This window comes from Filicampus tigris, chromosome 19 (assembly GCF_054856515.1).
Source record: "Filicampus tigris isolate MCC_2025a chromosome 19, RoL_Ftig_1.0, whole genome shotgun sequence".
Classification (NCBI taxonomy): domain Eukaryota; kingdom Metazoa; phylum Chordata; class Actinopteri; order Syngnathiformes; family Syngnathidae; genus Filicampus; species Filicampus tigris.
Genome location: NC_141235.1, coordinates 1823437 through 1848028, shown reverse-complemented (window position 1 = coordinate 1848028; position 24592 = coordinate 1823437). Strand labels below are relative to the sequence as shown.

General features: G+C 45.9%; 2 protein-coding genes across 2 annotated transcripts; one reads left to right on the top strand and one right to left on the bottom strand.

The window, feature by feature from the left end:
- Positions 1-1011: 1011 nt before the first annotated feature.
- fam53b (family with sequence similarity 53 member B) lies at positions 1012-9136 on the top strand. The gene is made up of 5 exons (XM_086016512.1): positions 1012-1221; positions 4829-4989; positions 5362-5416; positions 6154-6794; positions 8461-9136. The coding sequence occupies exons 2-5, from the start codon at positions 4903-4905 to the stop codon at positions 8710-8712; spliced, it is 1035 nt and encodes a 344-aa protein (XP_085872638.1). The 5' UTR covers positions 1012-1221; positions 4829-4902; the 3' UTR covers positions 8713-9136.
- Positions 9137-12226: 3090 nt separating this feature from the next.
- lhpp (phospholysine phosphohistidine inorganic pyrophosphate phosphatase) lies at positions 12227-24488 on the bottom strand. Its single transcript, XM_086016517.1, has 7 exons — positions 24320-24488; positions 24004-24191; positions 23625-23778; positions 23349-23412; positions 22951-23043; positions 22537-22628; positions 12227-13209 (listed from the first exon to the last, which is right to left on the bottom strand). The coding sequence occupies exons 1-7, from the start codon at positions 24448-24450 to the stop codon at positions 13110-13112; spliced, it is 822 nt and encodes a 273-aa protein (XP_085872643.1). The 5' UTR covers positions 24451-24488; the 3' UTR covers positions 12227-13109.
- Between the last annotated feature and the right edge of the window lie 104 nt (positions 24489-24592).

Here is a 24592-nt window from a genome sequence, read left to right as displayed (position 1 = left end):
CAAAAGGGTTTCTGCCAGGGGTGTGCCTCAGTCCCCAATGTTATTGAGACACACCGGGTGCACAGCATACTGTACGTGAATACAATACCGTACAAAGTCACTAAATGTAGGATCAAAAGTATTTTTGCAATAATTTTCTGAAAAGGTTCTATGTCATCAAATAATTCCTAATAAATCCTAAAATCCCGTTGGACTGTAATCCACAAGTGCCCAAAAGAATGTGAAATAATACTGTCGAATTTCGTTCAATGATTGCTTCATATTTCTTCATAAATTTAGTACTGAAACTTGTTTTCATAGCTTTGGTTGCATGTTTATTTGCTAATTTAACTTACTAAGCGACTAAAATAAAAATAAAAAACACAAAATGTATTTTAAAAATTTTAATTTAATCACAAAATGAATCTCTCTCCCTGCCAGTGTCAATCAAAAGTGAGCATTACAGTGTAACCTAATTTAGTGTTTAGTGACAGTATTATCTATCAAATCTATTTACAACAACACTTTAAAAGCAACAGGCGGTTTTGTACAGTGAGACTATTCTTATTTGACTACTCTACATGATGTGGTTAGAGCAATGTCAAAGGTCACTTCCTGTACATCTGTTTGCCATAAAAAGTTTTTTTTTTTTTTTTTTTTTTTTTAGACTCACGCTTATTATTGGAGTTTTAGAAAGAAAGATCTCGCTACAACCCCCTCTGGCTCACATTGGTAAAGTTATCAGGTTTCAACTTTTATGTTGTGGAAGCACGGTCGTGCGCGTGTGTGCGCGTGCGTGTACAACTGATTACTTTTCATTACAGCACGGCTGGATTGATCCATTACATTCAAGGAACATTATTTTAACACAAACTTTGAATCTACACTAACATCACACTAGGTTGGAAATGTGAGCGTGAAAGTTAAAAAACACGTGAGTGTTTAACGTGGTACAATTCACGTAGTGTTCAGATGTCGAGTTTAGCGGTGGCAAAGCGTCGCGACGCCCCTCTGCGCTTGCCGTGAATGGTCTCGTCCACTCTGTGACGTCACGGGCAATGTTGGACAGTAGCGCAGTGACTTGAGTAAATGTTGCACTTTACTTTACTCCTGAGCGAATTACTGGCTGCTTGTCTCACGCTGACTTTCTGTTTTTGTTTGCTTGCTTGTTTTTTTGTTTTTTTTAAAAAAAAGCACACCAGATCCCAACATGATCCGGCTCCACTGAAAATCAGCTACAAGGTAATGTTAGACGCCCGACTCACGCTTTGACTACGTCAAAGTATTCGTAAATACTAAATGTGACTACTAACTTGTTAGCTCTTTAACATGTTTTTAAGTGATCGCAGTGGTGACAGTTAGTCAAATAACTTTATGACTATGAAAACGTTTTACTCGACCACGGTCATGTTTCTTTTGTCTGGGGTGTGTATTTCTTTTAATAATTAGCATAAATCCACCGACATTTTTGTGTGCGTTTTTTTCTCCCTTTTTTCAAATTGTCATCTCCACTGAATCCAAAATGTCCTACAATGGAGTCGTTGTCATTTTTAAAAAATGATTTATTCTAATTGCACTTGATGCAAGTTGAAGTGTACCCTGTTATGAATTTGATAAGATAAAGTCGGGTCCCACATGGGGCACAGTAGCGCGCAAGGGGGGTGGGACGAATGGGGCCCAGGCACCCACCTGAGGGTAGGGGTGGTGGAGTTGTGTGGGGACCCGTCAAAGACCAAATTTGAGATGAGCAACAAAATTGAGCCCGGTCAAATGCCCATACAAGTCTCCAGCCAATGCATTAAAAAAAATAAAAAAGCCAAATGAGAGCACAAATGGTTATATTAACTGTTGTTTATTACTTATTTACTACTGTATAAATTCAGATATATATATATTACTACATCTTGATAAAGTTGGACCTAATCCAGGATTTTCAAATATTGACTTAAACGAATCGATGACAAGTTAAAAGACATCTCATGCAAATGGTGTCTCTCCCTGATGTATGGATCTTTTAAAAATAGCATTGTGATTTTTTTTTTTTTTTTTTTTTCTTGCGGTTTGTGTTTAAATGTTAGGGGCCATTACACTGGAATGTTGTTGTCATATGAGTCCAGCAGAACCAGAAATTGAAGCACTGGCTGCCGTCAGTCATTCAGTCACAGTGGGGCTCATAAACGCACCCCTTGAACTCCATGATGTGACAATACATATGGAGAATACTACTCTCCCACTCCACATTTGACCTTTTTTTTTTTTCTTACAGTACAGTAAATCAATTTCCGAGCGGATTGCTGCAAACCTGGTGTTTGCTCTGTAGCCTGCGTGTAACATTCTGTGGGCGCTCGTCACGCCAATTTTCTTCGCCAAACTAATTCTCCTTTCGTGAGGGCATTTTGGCTGTTCATCAAATATTTGTGAGAGGACTCGAGAAGCGCAATTGCCAGGTAAGCAAACAAATGATTTCTAGGACTTGAATTACTGGGAACTTGTTCTTAAAAAGAACAGTTTTTGTATTGCCATCCCGAGTGAGGCTGTTCGAATGTAAAAATCCTTGGCCCAATCAAGTTTAGCATACACGAGTCTCACGATGTGACGTCTCGCTCTAGGTGGGTTCTGTGTCAAAGGCTGAGCAAGATACAAATGGGCTCTGCTCTGAAAGCACAATTTTGCAGGATCTCTGCGTGAAAGAGGCGAGCGTGCCTCTGACAGGTCCCTGTGTTGTTGTGCTGAGCGAGGAGGAGGATGTTTGTGTTTTCGATTGTTTGCCCTTAATGGACTCCATTTTGGATGTGGCCCCTGTGCTAATGTATACAGTGGCAGCGATTATGTGTGTGGGTGGGGGTGGGTGGGGGGGATAATTCAACAGCGGGCCCCCCTGGGAGCGCGCCTCTGCTTTGCGGCCACGCTGAGTCTTTGTGTTTATGCTAAGAGGGCAGCTGCAAGCTGGAGGAGACCTCGGCCCACCCCGGGAACAACCCCCCCCCCGCCCCCCCATTCTGCTGAGCTCATTCCATTCTTAAATGGACGTAGGTGAATGTACCCTACTTTGCTATGTTTACTTTTGGCCCCGTCACCCTGCCACCTGGCCTTTACTTAATGACAACAGAGAAAAAGTTTGGCCTTTGGGTGAATTACCACAGCGATTAGGCATCAGAAAAACTGGTTCCACTCGTCAATTAGGTGTTATTTGTAGCGTGTCTTTTTTTTATGATATGCTTTGTCACAACACACCCTCTACATTATGACACAAGACAGAGTCCAAACATGGCAAGCTAGAAGCAGGTCACGAGCTTTACTTGCATACTAGTAAACCTTTTTTTCGGCACTCTCCACCTAAGTTTCTTTCACAAGTGCTTTTTTTTTTTTTTTTTTTAAATATTATACAGTCAACCCTCGCTATAGCAAATATTTACGATTAATAAATGGCTTGAATGTGTGTAGCGTCAGTTGAAAAGATGCTGCGTGAAGTCGCTTGGAAGGAAGACGCAATGCGGGCCGTATTTTACATTTCAACACGCAAGTTGATTGAGCTTTGGGGGGGGGTTAATATGCAATTTTTTTTTTACCAGCTGTCTCGGGGTTATAGCATGGATTAGCATTAGCGCTAATTGTCAGTCAGGACCCAAATCCTTATGCAATGTTTGTTGGCTGGGGGATTACAGTCTAGCCAATGTATGGAAAAGCTGCTCTAATTGGGGAATATCAGACTTTGCGGCCCCCTTACCAGAACCACCCGGGAAGTGTTTGAGACCCAACACTTTTAGTAGCTCACCACATGTTGGCCCGACACGGATTTGTTTGTTTTAAAATATTGTCAGACCGCATGAACATAAGTGGAAGAAAACCCTTTTTTTTTTGGTAATCATTCATGTTTAACTGATATAGTATGAAAATATATTAAAAACCACATCATTTTACTGCTTTATTTCATTTTATTACTTTCTATTCTACTTAGCATATACGGTGTTTTGGAATTTAGTCCATTTTAAATCGATATCTTTGTATTAGGAGTATTATTGTATATTATCGATTATGAGATCAAGTTGCAATTAACGTGCATTACACGTTAACAATTGTCGTAATAATTCTATTGTTAACAGATTTAATTGACAGTATGATTGTTACAATTGTATTATTTCACCTCCATCCACACTCTGAGCTTGTCGCCAGCCAATCACAGGGCACATATAAACAAACACTCACATTCACACCCATATAGGGCAAGTTAAAAAAAAAAAGAAAGTTCAAGTTGACAAATGTAACTCCTTTCTAATATTCCATATAATATTTCTAACTCCTTCCAAATATAATTGGCATAAATGCACTTTTTATACAACTCTCACATTGGGGAATTCTATTGTCCAGTCAGATTGATGCTACATGCCAACGCTGCTAAACAGCTTGTTGTCCTGACTTGATAAAGGCCAGGAATGTTAATTATATGCCGGATGCAAGTAAACACAGGGTTTTGTGATACACGCAACGCCGCATGGATCTCTGATGTCATCCATCTGACCTCGCTGCAGCCACTTGGCGATGTGGCACTCGCACCCTCCGCAACCAGGAAGGGTGTTTTGATAACCGCGAGGCCGGCTATTCCTGGCCGCCCCCAACTTTGAGGATTCAATTACGCAACTTGGACTTTGTCAATTGCTTTCTCTCCTGCCTCGCAGGCGTCAGATGAACCGATTAGGTGGTACGGTCATACAAAATGATCAAAGCATCTTATTGCGGGGGCATGCGCCGTAACAGACGTGACTTTAACGTTACTCCCTCCATTTTTTCCGTCATAGACGACGGATGCTAGACAGAAACACTCAACTTTGTGTGCGTCTCTCCTCATCAGAGTCGGCAGTCTGCAGAGTGAACATTCGCCATGGCCCACTTGATTGACACTCAGCAGAACGGCTCGGGACTGGGATGTGCGTCGCCATGGTGATCATTTGCAAGAAGAGGCCGGAAAAGGGCGGGGCCAATGTAACGTCGAAAAGCACACATTTGGGCTCGGTGAGTGAGCGCTTGTCGTCGAAGGGCGTCAACCTCAATCGCGGCTTGAATTTCGACATCCGCCGGAAACTGGTCAGGCAACATTTCGCGATGGAAATGAAATTAAGAACACGGGAGGCTTTTGACGCCGTTACATTGAATTGCATCATGGCTCATGATCGTCCTCTGCCAGCCACCGCTGGGGTGTTTCTGTCACCCGCTCTCCATTTACTCCACTCGCAGTCACAATAGACTCGTTCACGTTCCGCAACTCTGACTCATTTTGAAAACCACGTAGGTGGAAGCAGTCGACGAAGAATTCAGCGTTGCCCTCTGGGCCGCAAGAAATGAAGTCAAGACGCCTGCATGATTGTTCTGCTCTTATTTCCACAGCTCCAGACGGAGACCATGAGCCAGGGGACCACTCTCTTCTCTCGTGAACTCACGGGTAAGAAGGAACGACTAACATGCACTCACAAGTTGAGAAGAGACGATGGTAGTGAGGATTAAAGGCAGACGAAATGGACGCACATTTATGTTGGATTATTTCCACCACATCTCCTCTGAGAAACGTCCCAAGGCGAGCAAGCCACTTCTTTTGCGTTCAATCACATAACTAAATGGCACAAGTTATTCGTCCGGCCAAGTTATTGGGCAGGGTCATGCGACACATTGAACTGGATTGTTGAACAAGACACATTTTTATCAAATGGTTGTTTTGTACAACTCATGGTGTTAGTCTCTCTGGGAGAACAGGAAGTGCTACTCCGGAGCCTTTGGTTATAAATAAATCCCACAGGAGTAAAAGCCATAAAACGAAAAGGCTTTACCAGGCCTTTCGAGCTGCTCGCTTCCTGAATCCCCTGGGTTGATCATTCAAATCAGGAGTCACAAGTCTGAGGTTTTTCCTTTAACGGAGGTTTATGACATCTCCGAGCGAGTTAGTTGGTAACGCCGCAGGCTCAGATGATTCCGTTTGATCAGATTAAACTGCTTTAGGTTCGTCAGGTAAGATTCAGATGCTTCGGTGAAAAAAGAGTCTGTACAATGAAACGAGCTCGACGTCACGATTAGCTCTGAGAAGCGTGACACGGTGTGATCTCATCTCAGCGTTTGGAGAAGTTGAGGTCCCAGTGAGAATCCATGGCGGAAGAAATGAAAGTGCGTGCGGTGAATGTGTTACAGATACAAGGCGATGGTGCGAGGTGGCACACAGCTGCGCCTTGCCGCAGAGTCCAGTCGGCAAGAGCCTGGAGAGTCTTTGGGACGTCCTGCCCGTGCGCCGGAGCGCTTCCCGCTGGGGCTGGGATGTGGGCTCCACGTCCGGCGCCATCAGCAGCCTCCTGCAGGACCTCAGCCTGACCGAGGCCGCCGCGTCCTCGCCGGCGGCGGCGGCGCCGCCCAGCAAACGCCAATGCCGGTCCCTCTCCTGCTCAGACGAGCTGCACCGCTCCACCTGGCGACCCCAGGGATCCAGAGTGTGGACGGCCGTGGAAAAGAGGAGGTGCCACAGCGGCGGGAGCGTCCAGCGCGGCGGAATCGCTCAGGCGGGCTTGCCAGCCATCCAGCGCAGCTCCAGCTTCAGCCTTCCCGCCGCCTCGACCCAGCCCTTCTACCTCTCTCACGAACAGATCCCCGAGCCCCGCGGGCCTTCGCCGGCCAGCTCGCCCGACTCCACCCCTGAGCTGCAGCGCCGGGGGGGGCCGGGCGGTCTGGCCCGCAGCCGCTCGCAGCCCTGTGTCCTCAATGACAAGAAGATCGGGGTCAAGCGCAGGAGGCCGGACGACGCACAAAGGCCTTCGCTGGATCTGGCAAAGATGACTCAGGTTGGTGTTAACGAGGCGGGTACGGCGATACCTGGACTAACGAGTTGAATTCCTTCCACCACACACTCTGGTACTAACTTGACTTATCGTAGTCATTGGAAACCAAAGATTTGGTTCACTGACTCACGTGAAGTAGCGGAAACACTACAGCCTCGGAGGATTCAGTTAAGTCGGGTGACGATGATCATTAGCGGAGTCGCCGGAAACTCTGCAGACTCTTAGTGGACTAACCGGCAACTCCATAGACTGAGATCCTTTGGTACACTGACTCAAATGAGCGGAATCACCTCAAAGACTGCTTCTGACGCCATTCGCTTGCAATTCGCCATGGAATCGCAGCCAAACTGGTTCCAGGCAGTGAGCAAGTCATGAAAACAAGGTCCTGAACCCCGCTCACTGGGTCGTGACTGACTTCACTGTGGCTCACAGTGCAGGCTGGCCCACTGGCGAAGGCAGTGTGTCATTTGCGATCATTTAATGTCAGGGAGTGAAACGGCTGCGGCAGAGGTCACGCTAGTGGGGCGTGGTTGTAAAGAGATATTGATCGGGGTGAATTCAGCGTCGGTGCTTGGACCACTGCCACAGGCCGGGCCGGGCCGGGCCGGGCTAGGCCTCACGACATATTGATCAGCTTTTCTATGGACGGCCAGTCAAGGTCAGAGCGGATGATGTTACACTGGCTGTTTCACCAAGGCAAGGGCGATGGAGGATCTTTCCTGGGATCTTTCAGAAGGGTGGGGGCGGCCTCACACTCAAACTCCAGCACGCCTGTTTGGTGATTACATAAGCCAGCGAGGGGCTTTCTGGGCTCCTTTCTCCATAGCGCTCGGGTGCGAGGCAGCTGTTCCGTCTTCTCCGCATTAAAGCGTAAAGATTGGATCATCCCAGCGCGGGCAAAGCTTCTCGCTCCGAGTGTGCAGCTGTCAGGATCTTGGCATCCATTCTACCCGAGGTCCTTTGAAGGTTCTCCTGGATGTATGCCTTCATTGTGCTAAGGCCACTTGAAAAGCGCCAAACATAAACTTTGACTTTATGCGCCAAACATGGTGTTATTCAAATCTACCAATTCACCCTCATTCCCATAGAAGCACACCGCGAACATGAAATTCATTAAGTTACTAGCTGGAATGTACACGGAGTCCCGACATGACGATTTGAGGTACGAAACTGAATTAGCTTGCGCAGTGGTGTAAGAGTACGGAAGAAGTCACCCTCAGTTAGCACTATAATTAATGTTTAAAGCTTTAAAAAAAAAAAAAAAAAAAATACTGTATGACTTATGCTAGGTTAGCCTTAGCTAGTGATAGACTATATGGCCTCCTTGCGTACGTGTTAGCATACAACTTGGTGTCACCTCACTGCCATTGGAATGGAACTGCAACGTAAACTGAGAACGCCCTGTATCTGCTTTTTACCATTCGTCACTGGAGATCTTTGCGGAGTCCTAGACCAGTAGTAATGCCAAAATGTGACCAACTACTGTAGCATTGTGCCAAGTGGGGGAACGTGAAGCGATTAGGAAATCAAGGCGAAGCACATGTTAAAGTAACGACCACTTGCTCCAGAACCTCATGTCTTTTTTTTTTTCTTTTTTTTTCTTCGAAATTGTCACTTTCTCTGAAATCATTTAACAAGGAGCTTTCTGTTTTCCATCCATTCTTCGCAGAAACTTCAGAACTTCCACAGCCTCAGCTGTCCGGGAATCTCAGGCCAGTCTAGACACAGTGAGGACTCTTCTACTACCAACACTTTGGACAACGTTCAGCGTATGACCAAGCACGAGTCACCTGGTCTCACCATCCAGGAGGTGGACTGGATCTCAGATAAGGTGCCCCTGTGGACGGGCCTTTGTAGCACCGAGAAGGACGCCTATCTGCTCGGGGGCGAGCTGGACATTGAGCAGATCGAGAGGAATTGAGACTGACTTGAAAGTCTTATTGACAAAGGCAGTTGTTATGCACTCATTTTTGGAGGGAGTAGTCCCAGTAGACAGGGGTTCCAAGTGTGTCTCAGGAGACAAGGCAATCAATCAGGAAGCGTCAAATCTCAAGGGGAAATAATAAGTCTTAAACATTTTTCCGTAATCCTTCTCTTCCAATGTAGTACGGTGCACTTGCAGCGGGTTTGTACACATTCTCTGCGGTGGGGAAGTTGGGCGACCCAACAGACAGAAACGGACACGCGGGAAGGGCTCAAACCACAACAGGAAAATGCGGCTTCTCTCCGAGACAGATGCAAGATCCTTTATGATGCAAATAGAATTTCATATTTGACAATTTGTAACGACAAGGTGATGTAAAAACACGAGCGTATTTCTATATGAATAAACAGTTTTGAATGTGCCTCGTGTATGTTTTCTTTTTTATTTAGCTCGCTAAAATTACAAACCTATGAGAACCTAGCCTAGACAGGGTCTCTGTGGGACACCAACTGAAGTTTTAAAAACTTATTCTGTATTTAATGCGACAATGCAAACCGACCCAATTAAAGCCAAGCCACAGCGCACTTGATGAGCCTGTGTTTGTGAAGCCGACCGAACTACAATGATGTCCGGTCGCTTCATTTTTGGGGGCGGGGGGTGGGGGGGGGGGGGGGGGGGCGGTGATGATTGCGCTTGGAGTGACGGAGCTAAGCTGTGGTTCACCCCAGAGACCTACCCCCCAGCCCACGCAGCCTTCCTTGCGCAGGGGAAACAAAAGGGTCTTTTTCTCGCAAGGAGCCCGGTGACGTGCGAGGCGCTTGTGAATGTGGGCCATGTGTCAGGCCCGCTTGCTAACCTCACTCCGACCCACCATGCAAGCCCCCCCCCCCTCAACAACAAAACTGTTCGCTCGAAATTCATTCCAGACTTTGCATTCTGATCAAAGTGGAAGGTGTCACTGATGAATATGTCAGACTTAGAATTCAACCATATAACGACACTGTGACTTACAAGTTCACCAGTGTGTTAGGAAACACTGCTTTGCCCTAACACTCAAAGACAGATTAAGTTCTTTTTCCAGAAGCTAAACCTTGTGCAGCAGCCTGAAACATCCTGTGCATCCCCGGCCGACCCTTTAATCAGCAGCGTTGCAGCAAGGGGAAGGAGACCGTGTTCTAATAGGAGATAACGGTACGAAAGGAGGAGGGGGTCCGCAACCAGCCCTTCACAATGAAATGGCATCAAGTGTTCTTTGAGGTCACGCTCGCTCTTATCGAATGACAGTTGGCCCACCACTCACACTGACTCAGATCGTGCTCATATAGTCAAAAACGTTCCCGTAGAAGCACGCCAGAAAGCATCAGGGTGGTCTCGTGGTTAGCACATCTGCCACACGATTCTGAGCTCCAGGGTGCAGCTCCGGGGACTGGCCTTCCCCATACTTGCATGAGGTCTCTCTAGGGTAATCTGGCTTCCTGACACATTCCAGAAACATGCACCTTAGGTTCAGCGAAGACTCTAAATTGTCCATAAGTGTGAATCTGAGTGAATGGGTGTTTGTCCATGCGTGCTCTGAGACGCCTCGGGACCGGTCCCGGGTGTACCCCACCTCACAGCCAAAATCAGATCCGATTCTTAACGAGTCTAGAATTAGATTTGATTATACTTCTTTGTAAAAGCGTGACTTTGGATGAGCAACCTTTGATTAGGTACTAAGACGGGTTAGAAGTTTCAAGTTTGAGGATCGGCGAAAGGCGGAACAAAGCGCGAACAACAAGCGGACCCCTTCAGAAAATGGAGGTCAGCTGCAAGTCTTCACAGACGGCAGGTGGCACAGGGAGGCGTATTTCCCTTTCACCGCGACAGACGACCACCTTTGGCCCTGCGCATGACGCAATGCGTTGCACTTGTTCTTGCGCATCCATCCATTTTCTATAGCGCGTAAACCTCATTAGGGTCATAGGTGGATGGAACCTAGCAAATTGACTGAGGGTAAAAGTCACCTTTCGGGGACTTTGTTTCTTGTCAAAACAGGAGCACTCGGAGTTGGAAGGTGCAGGTGTGCAAAGTTTTGTTGACACCCTGGATCCTGTTCAGGTGCAAAATGCATATAGCTCAAAATATTTCACACTCACTTCTGCCTAAGGTGCTTCTTTCTAAGAGTTATTGCTCTTCCAACATAACATTAAGCTACCCCAGCACAATCTAAGGGGGTCCCATACAAGATCAAAGACAACGCGTCAGAGTTAAAGGTATTAATGGGAGGTTTTAGGACGGACAAGGTATGACAGACACGATCCAGACTGTGCCGTCCCCCCAAGGTGTCAGTCAGCTTAGCATTGAAAATGAGATCATCAGCTTAATAATGAGCTTGTGGAAGGAAAGGGGGAGTCGCAGAGGTCTTGTGTTTTGACTGCGCAGGATAATGAGCTGTCCGGGACAGAACAACAACCTGAAGAGCACGCATAAAGCTTAACCAATCAGTTGGGAAATGTCACTCGTCTTAAAACCACTCTGTTGAGGATGGATCGGAACGGCCGTACAAGCCACCAAACCTAAAACGACGTGAGCCACAAGTCAGTTGCCCATCAATCCTTCCAGTGGCAATTCCTGAGTAACCCCAGAGTAACCTCTCGACGTGTTCCATTTTCTATAGAGCGCTAGTCAACTTTCGGGTGGCGGTTCTTTCAGAATAAGAGCTTAACGCAGGAAGTGGGATGCTAACTGTGTAAATTTCGCTAACTGGCATGCTAGCATTCTTAAGACAAACCTACTGATGATGAAACTTGCCAGTAATACGGGGGAGAACATACGGGTGAGAAGAAAACTACCCATATATCAGAGAAAAGTCTAATTCCAATTTAATAGCGGTGTGTGAGGCCAAAAGGCAATAAAGTATTGGCCCAAATATAGAGTTAAACAATGTATGAGGTGTTTGCAAAGCCGCAGCAGCTGCTAATACTTTGCAGTCGGCCGCTGGTCAGGTTTATTCCCCAATCAAAAATAGGAGTGGCACGTCTGTCTTTCATAGCATTTCATTACCTTTAATTGCCCAATAACAGTCAAGCTTGTGTCAGTTCATGGTGAAGTGAACCGCGAAGACCTCAATTAATCACTTGGCAATGGGCTTTTGTTCTTCGCGCTGGATCCATTTGGGTACACTGGAACCTTCGGGGCTGCGGCCATCGAACAATCGTTTTTGTTTTATTCCAGCTGGCCTGCCCTCGCCCAATTTCTCACCAGTTTCATCAAGGTTAACTTCGGCGCGGGACGCCGGAGTGAATGCTAACGAGCGGTTAATGATGCAACAATAAGGCGGCCGGCCCCCCGGGAGGAATTCGGCTTTGACACCAATGATGGTGAGACACATTTAAAGAAGATTCCAGGGGCAACTGGTCACACTTGGGTTCCGTTCGTTGCCTTGGCGGCAGCCCAGCTTCCCGTTCCCAGATGTGGGAAGGAGTGAATTCCAGGTAGACGACCACCAAAAACTATTCACACGTCTCAGAGATTGATGGTTGCCACAGATCATAGATGACTTTATTGATCATTACTGTCCAAAATCCACAATATGGGCCAAAGTATTGAGGCAAGCCAACTTCATCAATCCATCCGGGGTTGGGCCTAGACTCTTTAGCTGCTTTCAAACCCTCATTTTCTGCCTTACCAAGACAGTTTGGACAATTTTTCCAACTTGGTGGAAACAAGCCTTTTTTCTGTTCATTTCAGCATGATTGGATGAGTTCAATAGAACTAAAGAGCTCCTGACTTCAAGCCTGTCAAACGTTGTTAGGCTGAACTAGAATGCAGATTAAGTGGACGCAGAAAAGTAGAAGATCTTATGTCCCAATGCTTTTGCCCATTTGGACAGTACACAGAGTTAGTTGCTCTTGCCGGTCTCTTGATTCCAAACCCAATTTCTTTTTAAAATTCCTGACTTCTAAACCAGACTATCGCTAGCATAATTCAAGGTCGACATACGATTTATGAGGCGAGCCTTCTTTGACGCTGCTGCTCTGGCAATAAATTTCACCCGAGGATAACTGAAACCAACATAACTCTGCTAAGTCGGCATCCAGTCTATGACAATCATGTGCAGACATACCAAGATACAGTTTGCATGAGACTACGGTCTACAAAAGTGAAGCTTATGTCAGAAGACTGCACGAAAAAAAAAACTAGACGGCTGGATTGACACTTTCACACGTTACTATGACCTACTTTGTGGTTCTGATTTGAGTCCTATACGTGCGGGTTGTGTCATAGATCATTCTACGAAAGTTGACTCAATCGATCCCGATTTGTGCTGACACACTGTACTGGATGATGACCCCTTTTCTGATTTTGGGGGTTAAAGCATAGACCATTCCAATACTTATCAAGCCCACATCACCCTAGGGCTTCCCCCTGTGGCTGAGGATCAAGTCCACAGCCTGGGCCAGGTGGTCGGACGTCCCGTCAGCAGTCACGGTCGGGTGCTTCTGGTCGCTGGGCCTGAGGAGGACCCAAACATGAACAGTTGATGACAGGGCGTCTACCAAAAGATTCCGGTACTAAATTGTTCCCGGGAGATCAGAAGAGTTCACGTCAACAAAGTATGTGGCGCTGTCAAGTCGAGCTGTGCAGGTGCCTGCGGGAGAGTGCGTGTTTTGGGCTCCTTATCAGTCTCGCTCAGATGCAAACTACCTGCAGGCGAGTCACAAGTCTGTCCCAGGATGATTAACGCTACAAAACACGATGATTTATACTATTTTTAAACTCAAAGCCCTGTTAAAATAGCAGGTGTGTGTCTTATACTCCCGTCCCCGTGAAAATGCCAGGTTTTAAGTGAGCGCATACCATGTCTCCTACACGTCACAACAATCTCTTGTATTCGTCATACAGTCGGTCTGAAGATTCTTATTAGTCAAGTACTATTTTCGTCTGTAAACACATGACAACAATCTGCCATGTTCTTCACACCGCGGGTAAAGAAAAAAAAAGAGGCCTAGAGCAAAGAGATTTCTGGCACGTAACATCTTGTGTCCTACATGTGACAATAATGTGAGACTATAAACATTTTTATGCCATTCTTTTTTTTTTTATATACAATTTCCGTTTTTGTGGGGGCATCCTACACGTAACGACAAGCGCAACAGTTGGAAAGAGTAACCAAGCCCTCCGCGTTTGGTTCCCCCCTAAAATGGCGGAAGGACACGAGGCGCTGGTGGCGGTCATGTTCGGGCTCCGTGCCAAACGATGGATGGAAGATAAGGCGGCGTAATCAGCTGGTAGGGGAAATGCGATCCCTACCCTGCATGCAGGGCCCCCCCCCCTCCTTTCTTTTCTTGAAAAGACAAGGGAAGCCGCCTTCATTCATCTGCATGACTGCCCGCAGACCTCATTTATGAAGAGGAGGCCTAAATATTCACCCTCCTGATCCTCCGTCTTGGATCGAGCCACAGGTCGGAGCTCCAGATGGGCTCCGGGCTTTGTCCCCCGGGCCCCCGCGTCCACCCCATGTGCCGAGTGTGTGGCACACACACAGCCATTAATCCTGTGCTCCAAGAGCTCGCCAAGGCACCGTGGCAAATATTTGTACGGCGCCAGAAAGGAGGCCGGGCGCGGGACTTTGCAAAGAGAGGCTATTGAATAGTGAATAGCAGGGGAAACGCTGCCATGTGTTTGCGCACGTCCGTCAGCCGCCTGCGTTTGGGTTACGTGGGCTGAGCTGCTAATGGTCTTGCTGTCGTGTCTCCCCGTGCGGCCTCTGCGACTGGTTGACTTGACAAACTCGCAAACGGAGCTTGTCAAAAAAAAAAAAGGCTGCTCAAATGCCAGGTTTTTGTGATGAGTACAAAACTGGTCAGGGAGGGTATACTGCTACACTAAAGGACATGCAGGAAATTCTGGCAAGTAGTGGCTATGCCCTACATTCTACATGCAATCTACAATCCTCATATAGCGTGTTTGACTTTTATCCACCACTGTGTTCATATCCACGGCCCTGTTAAAAAATATCATTTTTGTATGTGTAACCGTCCTTCCTGCGACGACACTATCCCCCACTTTTTGTTTTTTTTAAAAACTTCTTTGCTTCATGAATAATGAAGAAGAGAGAGGCTCAATGCAAAATTCAGACACAAAGCAGCTTGTGTTACTACCCCAGTGAGGTCATGCGTCCTTCAGGTCTACGCAATACGCAAGGGACGGACGGGACACACGTGACACGGCGAGATCACAGAGATAGGCCCTGCGACACGTCGGCGACTTTCACACGGCCGCGAGGTCATTCAACAAAAGGCCGCCGGCCAACTTGAATGACTCGCTGGAGTCGGTGAATGATCGACCAGTGCGGCCTGGCGGATGGACGACTGCTACTGCTAGTTGAGTCTCTCTCCCTTTTCCTCTGAGAGATCACAGGGACTTTTGTCATCGTCTTGTGATAAAGTCCAGAAGGTGCCGCACCTGGAACGTCAACGCAATATTGGGAGGTCGACAGCAGTCACACATAATTGAGAGAACGATGGTCCTTGATGTCTTTTGGATGAGTCCAGTTGCAAGAAAAAAAACTCATTCAAAGCATCATCGCGCGAGAGACGTCTGCAAATCTCGTCAGACTTCAGCTTCAGGCTGCATCAAGTTCACATGAATCCTGGTCTTACAAATCATATTGCAATCGAATCGAATGTGGAAAAACGCAATTTCTTGAAATACGCATTTTTGCCAACGCGAGTCGACTACAGAGACAGCCTGTCCTTGTAACTGTACGACAAGCACATTTCACGGCATCATGTTCACAGAACGATATGAGTTGACTGTCTCGTATGTGAGACTTAGCTCCCATAAACGTCGACTGACATGAACTGTAAGCAGATACAAATGAGTCACACCATAGCGGCGCTGTCATATTATGTTCCATTTGATGTTTGGAGGAGACGTCTCAATTGTCAGCTTCAAATGTGACCCTCGGCTGTATGTCAGCGATGGCGAAAACGCTTGAATTCCTCACTGAATATTCCCAATCGGATGCCCACGCTCGCCCCTGACCTTTTGGTCATCGGGCCTTTTTCTGAGCATGCAGCGATAATGCAGATAAGACCCACATGAGGGCTGACACAGAAACCAAGTCAAGCGTGAGCAAAACTCAGCATAACCTTATTTTGGTCTAAGGGTGGTGACATGCCGAGTATGCGGCGGCACCTTGACGTTCTGACCACAGTCACTTTTGTCACGCTAGTCTTAAAGTCTTAAAGCGGAAGTCAACCCAAACCCGGCGCCGCCAGGCCCACTAGTTGAAACACGGCATTCTGATTCATTTTGTGTTTGTGGAATATAAGTTAAGCAGTAAAACGCACTCGTTTTTAGCCATCTGCGGGGGCGGCCATTTTGTCTTCTGTCGACTGAAAATGACATCACAGCCGCTCACGACGACCAATCGCGGCTGACCTGTTCTCTGAATCCGAGCCGTGATTGGCCGTCTTCATCTGCTTTGTCCAATGCTTTTTAAAAAAAAATTTTTTTTTTTTATGTCCATGTCAAATAAATAATCAACGAGACAACACTGCATCTTTAGAGGAACCTGCTGTCAGCACATGCAAAGCTCAAGGTTAACTGTAAACGTCAACCAGGTGCAGATCCAAACACTGCGCACGACATGCAAACAAATTCCAAACGTTCACGTTAGAAGAAGCAGCGGCGGCGTGGTTTGGTAGCTGCAGCGCTGGTGCACGCGCAGCACGTGCAACCCGATACTCGAAATCCGTCAACGCTTTGCATGCCCACACGCCATTATTGCCGTGTGAATGAAAAGCACAGCAAGTGTAAATTAGGCCGGCCTTCACCTGGCTTGGCCGAGGGGGAATCCCGTTTATGAGCTACGCGGCGGCGGCGGCGACGACGACGCTGAAAAGGAAAACAGTCGAAGCCTGCCAACGCGGGGTGGAAAAACACTCGAGTCGGATTGTTGTGGAGAAGTGAACGTTTTCATAGCACAGCAATGAGGGCAGGGTTGGCGAGAAAACCACCTCTCTCACCCTCAAGAAAAAAAATGAATCATGCCCTTAAAGACACCACACCGCTTGCGATAACCTTTATGCTCAGCCAAGCCTTGTGGGCACTCGAAGTTTTATTAGGCCTGTTTGAAACTTCTCCAAAAATGAAAATCATTTTCTAGGTGTTTTGCCACCACTGAGCGCGTTTCTTCCATTCATAAGTAAGTTTTGTCCCTCTCCTTTGGGGACTTAAAGTGGAAATCAACCCAAACATTTTTTTTTTCCCAGAAAATTTTCCCAACAAGCCCACTGGTTGAACCACGGCATTCTGATGAATATTGCGTTTGTGGAATAAGAGTTAATCCACTCGTTTTTAGCCATCTCTGTGGGCGGCCATTTTGTCGCTTCTGTCGACTGAAAATGACTTCACCCCTCCTCCGGGCTCAGGTAACGACCAATCACAGCTGACCTGTTTTCTGAAGCCGAGCCACGATTGGTGGTTGCCTGAGCCCTGGGTAGTCGTGATGTCATTTTCAGTCGACAGAAATGGCAAAATGGCCGCCCCCGGAGATGGCTAAAAACGAGTGGATTAACTCTTATTCCACAAACGCAATATTTATCAGAATGCCTTGTTCCAACTGGTGGGCTTGCATCGAACATATTGTTGAAAAATATATGTTTGGGTCGACGTTTCCTCTTTAATTGTATTCGCTTCCTGGTCATTCCACCGCAGTCCCCAGAATTTTCTTCTGGATCAATAAAGTCCATGCAATTGAAGGGAAATTCTCATTTACAATTTATGAAGGAAATCACAGTCAGAGAGGGATGGTATTCACTTCTGGATCATATCCGGGGATAAGATTTGCAGAAATTCCTGCAGGATCAGTAAAGTATCGGCCCGACCCGACCAGGGACTGGAGAATACACGGTACAACCCAATTCAGGCCAACGAGTTATCCAACTTTTATATATCCTATCAACTCGCACCAACTCAATGTCGGTCAGATTTCTGGTATTCACCAACAAGCCAGAGATTCTCTGATATTTCCTTCGGGATCAGTCAAGCATCTACCTGACTTAGCCAGAGACTGACGACTAAACTTCTTCTTTAGCGTCTCGTTTTTATTTTTTAGCCGTAGCCCTGTCCATTCCCTACACTCATGACACAATGCAGCTGCAGGCTGCAGACTGAACTGAGAGTGCAGTGTTATGGCAACACAACGTAACAGATGCGTAAATCTGCGGCCTTCACACACTCGGGTGAGTTTTCAGCCACCGACTTCGGACTTGGAGTCCAAACGTTGAGGCGGCGTAAAGTTAAGCAGCTGAGGTGGTTTAACGGCTCTTTCCAGTTAAGGACACAAGATCCCAGCTTCAGAAGTAATTTGTTGAGCGACGCAGGAACGAGGATCCCCAAACCGACAAAAGCATTAGGAAAGCTCTTGTGTTCCTTTGCAATACAAACTTATCTCAAGCTGTACAAACAGCACTTAGATAAAGCTTCACATTCTCTCTCTCGGGTTGTTAGGGCTTCAATTTAGAGAGGCATTTTTTTTTAACAATATCCTTGGGGTTTAAACCATTTTCATTCATTCCTGCATCCAGATAGTCCTTTAACAAAAACAAACACGACAAGCGGGCGAAAAAGCACTCCAAACACGCCAGAAGACATGGGTCGAGGTAAATATGTAAAAAATGCAACACCCCTCCACGAGGCCTGAGCTTTAGCGCTTTTATCCACTCTTTTTTAATAAAGTTTTCCACCTCAGACTTACTCGACATCCCTATTTTGATGGGAATTAGCAACTTATACCTATCCAAACACTCCGGCCAGGTATTACGGAGGTCAGACCGCTCGTGGGTAAACCTCAAGTCAAACTGATGCCTACTTGTAGGTACAGAATTGGAGTCTTGAATCAGTACATGACGGTTGGAGCAAATTGCTTTACAGACGCTCAGCCACAGATGCAGAACAGACAGCGACGAATATCCTCAGCTGCTGATGCCTTCTGCAGCCGTCCCGTCGCCCTTGCGTCAATTTTGTAACGGCTAAGAGCGTTTCGTTACGGCTAAGGGACTGCTGAGTCACACACAATTAAAAAGGGAAAAAGCAACTCGGGCAGGGTCCCAAATTCTCCCACAGAGAGTGGACTGTCTAATGGTAATTGCAAAGTGGGGAATGGTTACGGATCCCCCTCCACCTACACACACACACATTATGAAGCAGCTAAGGGGCTGTTCTTGTATTTAAGAGGTAGTGTTTCATGAGCCATCTGTGGGGCATTCACTCCTTTTCTTTCGTGGCCAATCCCTCATGAATAGTACAGCTGAGGTTGAGTGAAAGGGATTTCTGATTCGACCTGCGATGGAGCAAAATTGCCAGGTCGACATTTTGTGCTCCCGTTCCGTTCTGTGCCATTAACACAGAACAGCGGGAAATGCTCCATTTTAACAGCAGTTAGTATTAGCAACTAAAAAATAAAAAAAAAAAAACAGCTCAGCTTTCTTCAGTGATGTCACGATTAAGACGTGCGGATGGTTGTCTTCCAATATATTGATTATTGTTAATCGCTCTTGAGGGGATATAATTATTGCTAAAACAGTCGCGCATGTTGTGCTGCAGCATCATTTACTCGTGGCAAAACTGCCGTTTGACGGCATTTGCTAAAAATCACCATAATGGCTAAGTAAAGCCACGCTTGGTTTACAGTCACGATAAGTCAATGTGTTTGCAATATTTGGAGCATTCCGACGGACAATAGACCGGCTGATACGCTCCGCTTGGAATCTGGTCAGTAAGAGGAAGCAGGAAAGCCTGCAGCGTGAGTGCAGACGGATGTTTCAAACCGGTAATTTCAGTGGAATATTCTACTTAAAGCATAGGATGCAAATGTTGACAGCAGAGAGACCGGTTAGGGGGACGGTGGGGGGGGGGGGAACAAAACAGCGTTGTTGGGTCTGCCAGCTGGACGAGGCAATCGTTCCCGAAATTGATTGTGTTTACGTTACGCTCATAGCTGCCAATTCCAATCCGAGGGAATAGAGTGGAACAACATGGATTAGTTTGTAAGTTAATTAGCATCACTCTTATGGCAGGGCAGCAAATATAGCCATTATGCAACACATTATAACAGAAGTACTTCGTTTACATGATGGATGCTTGCTACCATCAAGAGCGATTGACAACTCATGTAAAGGAAGGAATTTTCAGCCATTATCTGTTAAATGCACGCAAACACCCGATGACACTGGTTACTTCGCACGTTGACAAAAACAAAAGCGTATTTGCAGTTGAATGCGCCTAATTAAGGTCAAAGTGAAACTAGTGAAAGTTTAGTTGGAATCGCAGACGGACGCCCGTTTAGAGGTAGACCGGTCTATCGTATGTACTATCTTTTTCACCTCGTAAAAAAAGGCGAATGATGGACGACGGAAGGCTGCAGACGGACGACGAATAACGGACGCTCAATTTGTCTTTCAAATGGAGCACACCGTTCCAAGATTGAGATGGGGTACAATCATTTTAAGGAGCAACAAGCGTACCTTGTAAAGCTGAATCGCTTTCAATTTACTATTACAAAAGTGTAAAAGCATTTAAAAAGAAACCAAAAGAAGAAAAAGAAAAGAAAAGGCAATCGGACTATATAAGCGTTACATAGCCTATCTAGCTTAGCTGGCTGCACTTGCTAGCAAAGGTTGTGTCCATGTCAGTGCCAATTATACAGAACAAGTAAAATGCTTTTTTTGTTTTTGTTTTGCAGGCAACGTAAAAGGGATTTGTGATGCTTAACGACCAAAACTCTCACTTCCTGTTGAGTCGTTCCCAGAGTCGGAGGCGATACAGCATCCCGCCGGACCTGCTCGGAAACACTCCATTCAGCGCTTACATGCAGTCAAGCGTGGTCCGGCAGGCGTTAGGATTTACACTGTAAACCATTTCGAAGGCGGCAGCGATGGTGGCTGCTGTGTGAAAATGTTTGCCGTGCGCTCTCATCTGCCAAACTCCTACGGGAATCCACAGCGGGTTTCTGCTTAACTCGCAGGTTTGTGTGGGTGTTCCTAATCATGTGGCCAGCTAGAAAAAAGTGCCTTATGGCAGGCCTCGCTTGCCAATTCATTAGAAATGGCATCATTTCACACTCACCGCCAATCATAAATCACCAAACTAATGACACAGTCGAATGTGTTTGAGGCGTTTAAAGGCCCCTTTGGAGGTTGTAATTCCTGACACTGTTCCCATCAACTCAATTTCTATCCATCTTTCATTTCATAAATGGGTTGCGCGTTAAAGAAAAAGAGACTTTTGTCAAAGAAACAGACTGTCATCTCAACAGGCCTCGTATGTGTTCACAGTCATGTGAGTTATTATACACTACAGGAATAACAACGCTCATGGTCATGTGGAGGGGGGAAAAAAAAGAGGAGCGGCCTTGCATGTACAGTACATGTGAAACTGATTAGGGCATCCAACTAGACATGCAGTTGTACTCCCCCCCCACCCTTGTTCTTTCTCCAGCTTTGTCAAACACACTCAAGTCAATTTAAGTAACACACATGACGAACGAGTTCATTCTGGAACAAATCCTGCAGGCCCAACAAGATAATCCCATCAAGTTTGTCTCATTAAATGTGTCGAAACGCCCGCAAGATGGAGAGAAGGAAACCTGTTTTAATGAAGCGTTTAAAGGCATACTCACACTTTGAACAATGACTGCGGAACATTTCTAGTCATTGTGTTCAATTCTGTAGTACAAGGTGACGACTCATGATCATGAGCACCTGGCGAGGGATGCCTCGCAAGAATAATGACACATCTACTGGGTGTGCCCATGGACTTTTTTTTGACAGTGGATTGTTGCAGGTCGTTTGGTTTATTTGTATTGTGCATGTTGGCAGTTATGAATAAATGATCTACGGAGCGCTGAGTGATATAACAGATCATGTCCTGACTCTAATCCGCACAGTTACGATAAGAACCGTCAGTGATTTGTGTCTTTTTTCCTGGTCTGGGCCTGGCTGGCCTATTTGCAGCTCTCTCTTTTTCCTTCCAGCCTGAGGGGAAGCAGAGGTCTGCGCGGCATCTGCTCCATGTGGAAACAGCTGTGTTTTCCCACATCTGACTGGGAGTTTTTAGCGCGCCCAGGATCCACTAAACAAAGCTAAAAAAGCTGAAGCTGCCTGCTGTTGTTGTAGCATCCATGAACTCAAGTAATTAAGACAGTTAATACCTGTTTTTTTCCTTATAGGGGAGAAAAAAAGGTGGTTGATTGAATTAAATCCAAAGCGCTGTCATGCATGACTTCACGCTCGATTTTGTTGGCTTTTTGTTGTTTTGCCCCTGGAAGTTACCTGTCAGCACACTTGCGATCAAGGCATTGTCCCAATACTTTTGTACAGCAGTGCCCCGACGTAGTACGTATGAAATTGCTGTCTCCATAAGGTGGTACAAACCTGCATTTTAACGCACGCTATGCAGGCTTGCAGTTCTGTTTTTCCTCCCTCGAACTATAAAAGCACTTTTTTTTTCTTTTAAGTATTCAACCACACGTGTCTGTAATTACACTGTAGCCAACCCGAGCAGACTTGTATCATAAATGTGTCAACCGCGCAGAGATTCGCTTGTGCAGGGAGCTATTTTAAGAGATGTCTCAATAAAATGTACAAATCTATAAGTTTGGACCCCCCAAAAAAAGGAAAATCAGTTGAACAAAAAATTGGTGTCTGGCGCCCTCTGATGACAAGTGTAAGTATTTCACCCCAGAGAGCTGGTATTTTACATGGAACAGTACTTTATAATAAATCATAAGTGTGATTTTTTTTTTTGAGTACTATCCTGTAAACCACCAACCTGTATTTTCCTGTTCTGACTTGCACGCCTTTCATTCCAACTTGCTGGGCGCCACCGACGTCGTTCACAAGGTCGTCGCCAATCATCATCACCTGCCGGCGCAATGAAAATATATTAGTAAAAAAAAATAAATAAATAAAAAGTGTTCAAGAAAAAGAAAATTCCTAAAGGCTAAAATTATTATTCAAGTAGCTTGTTTTCTCAATCGCTCTGCCTCATGGAGCCTGATATTGAATGCAGGGGGGAAAAAAAAGAGGCTATTTGAAGTCCTCTGATTTAGCAACAAACAACAAAAATCAATTCAAAGTTGGACCAGAAATAGCTTGCAGATATGATCGGCATGTCACGAGAGAGAAGATTCGAATGATACGCGTGGTCATGAGGTGAGTGTTTTGCTTGTCTGCTTCAACTCACCTCATGCGGCTGGAGCGCCATGTCGTTGAGGACACTCTGGAAGAACGTAGCGGAGGGCTTACCGATCACCTCAGCCTCCACGTCACAGGCATACTAGATGAAATCAAACAGTTGATAAAAGTCTTTTTTTTTTTTTTTTTTGCAATTTAGCTTCATCTGTTTTTTGTACTATGGTGCCTTGAAATACGAGTTTCAGTCATTCTGAAACCATACATTTTTGTAACGTGTTTATTACTAAAAAAAAAAACTAAAAAAACAAAACAAAACAAAAAAATCACTCTATAATATGCACTTTATAAAAACATATCGAAAAAAACATAACTGAATACAATGTTACGAATTAAACAGTTGGTGCATCATAATGACAAGCAATCCCATCAGTGTGGTGGCCGCTCTACCTCCAGAGCCTTCATGTAAACTCCCACATCCAGCTTCAGACCATCTGTCTCCTTGTAGTACTTTCTGTAGCGAGAGAGAGCGAGAGAGAGAGAGCGAGCGAGCTTAACCACTGTATGATAAAACTAAAATAAACTAAAACTATTTAAAGGAGATTGGTGAAATGCAATCGCATAATCAATCACGCTGAGCATTTCCAAAGACATGGTGCCCACTTAAACGTTGCAAAAGCAGTGCTACCGTCTCAGCTACATGATAAATGGTAATATCCTCATTACCCTTTCCCGAGAGAGAACAGAGTTGGCTTCTCCAGGCCGATCAGGACCCTGAACGCCTCATTCAGGTTGGCGTAGGAGAACTTTTCAGCTGCGTCCCCAATCACCACGCAGTTGGGGTCGCTCGTGTCTACGCCGTCAAACTCAGGCATGAGCGCTGTTGGAAGAGACAATCATTGCTATTCATTCATTCATTCGTGCATTTCATAATGTCCATTAGTTTTGTCCTTTGTGTTTCGTATAATCACCATTGCTTATTTGATTAACATGAGCTACAGGGAAGTGCTGCTTTCATACAATTTTAGTATAAAATCCCCCCAGATTTATTGCTGACATCAGTACAATTAAAGACTTGACTACTTCGCGTATGAGCAGGCAGTACCGTCATACACCAGCAGGTGGGGCCGCAGCCCTCTTTCTTTTAGCACAGCAACCGCTGCAGGTGCAGGAGAGAAGACCTCGCTGACACAAATATCAAATCCCAATCTTTGGAGTTTGGTCACAAACTTCTCTCTGGCTGCCTGCGTCTCATTTGTACAGAATCTCAGCTTCAGGTCGGAAGCTTTGAGCCTTCACAAACACACAAGGTATACGAGAGTATTCAGTGAAGAAGCCGGTGGTTGGTGATGAGATGAACACGAAACCGGCTTTAAATCGAATGCGTGTGTGCTTTTTTTTTTTTGCCGTTCAACACTCACTTCCTCACGGCTTCGACGGAGCCAGGAATGGCCACCCCGTCGCCCTCGCCGCTGTCATACAAAACTCCGCACATGTCCAGTATGACGCCTTTTAAACTCGTGGCGCAGCTCGGCCAGCCGGTGTCCGCCATTACGATACACCCCTCTTGTGGTACGCATGCGCGACAGCAGCGGGAAAACCGCTGTCAATCAACTCGTCACAGTAGCGTCAGAAAACGAACTATTTTGTTTAATTTTTTTCCGTTTAAATTCAAAAAAGTTCAATTCAATTTA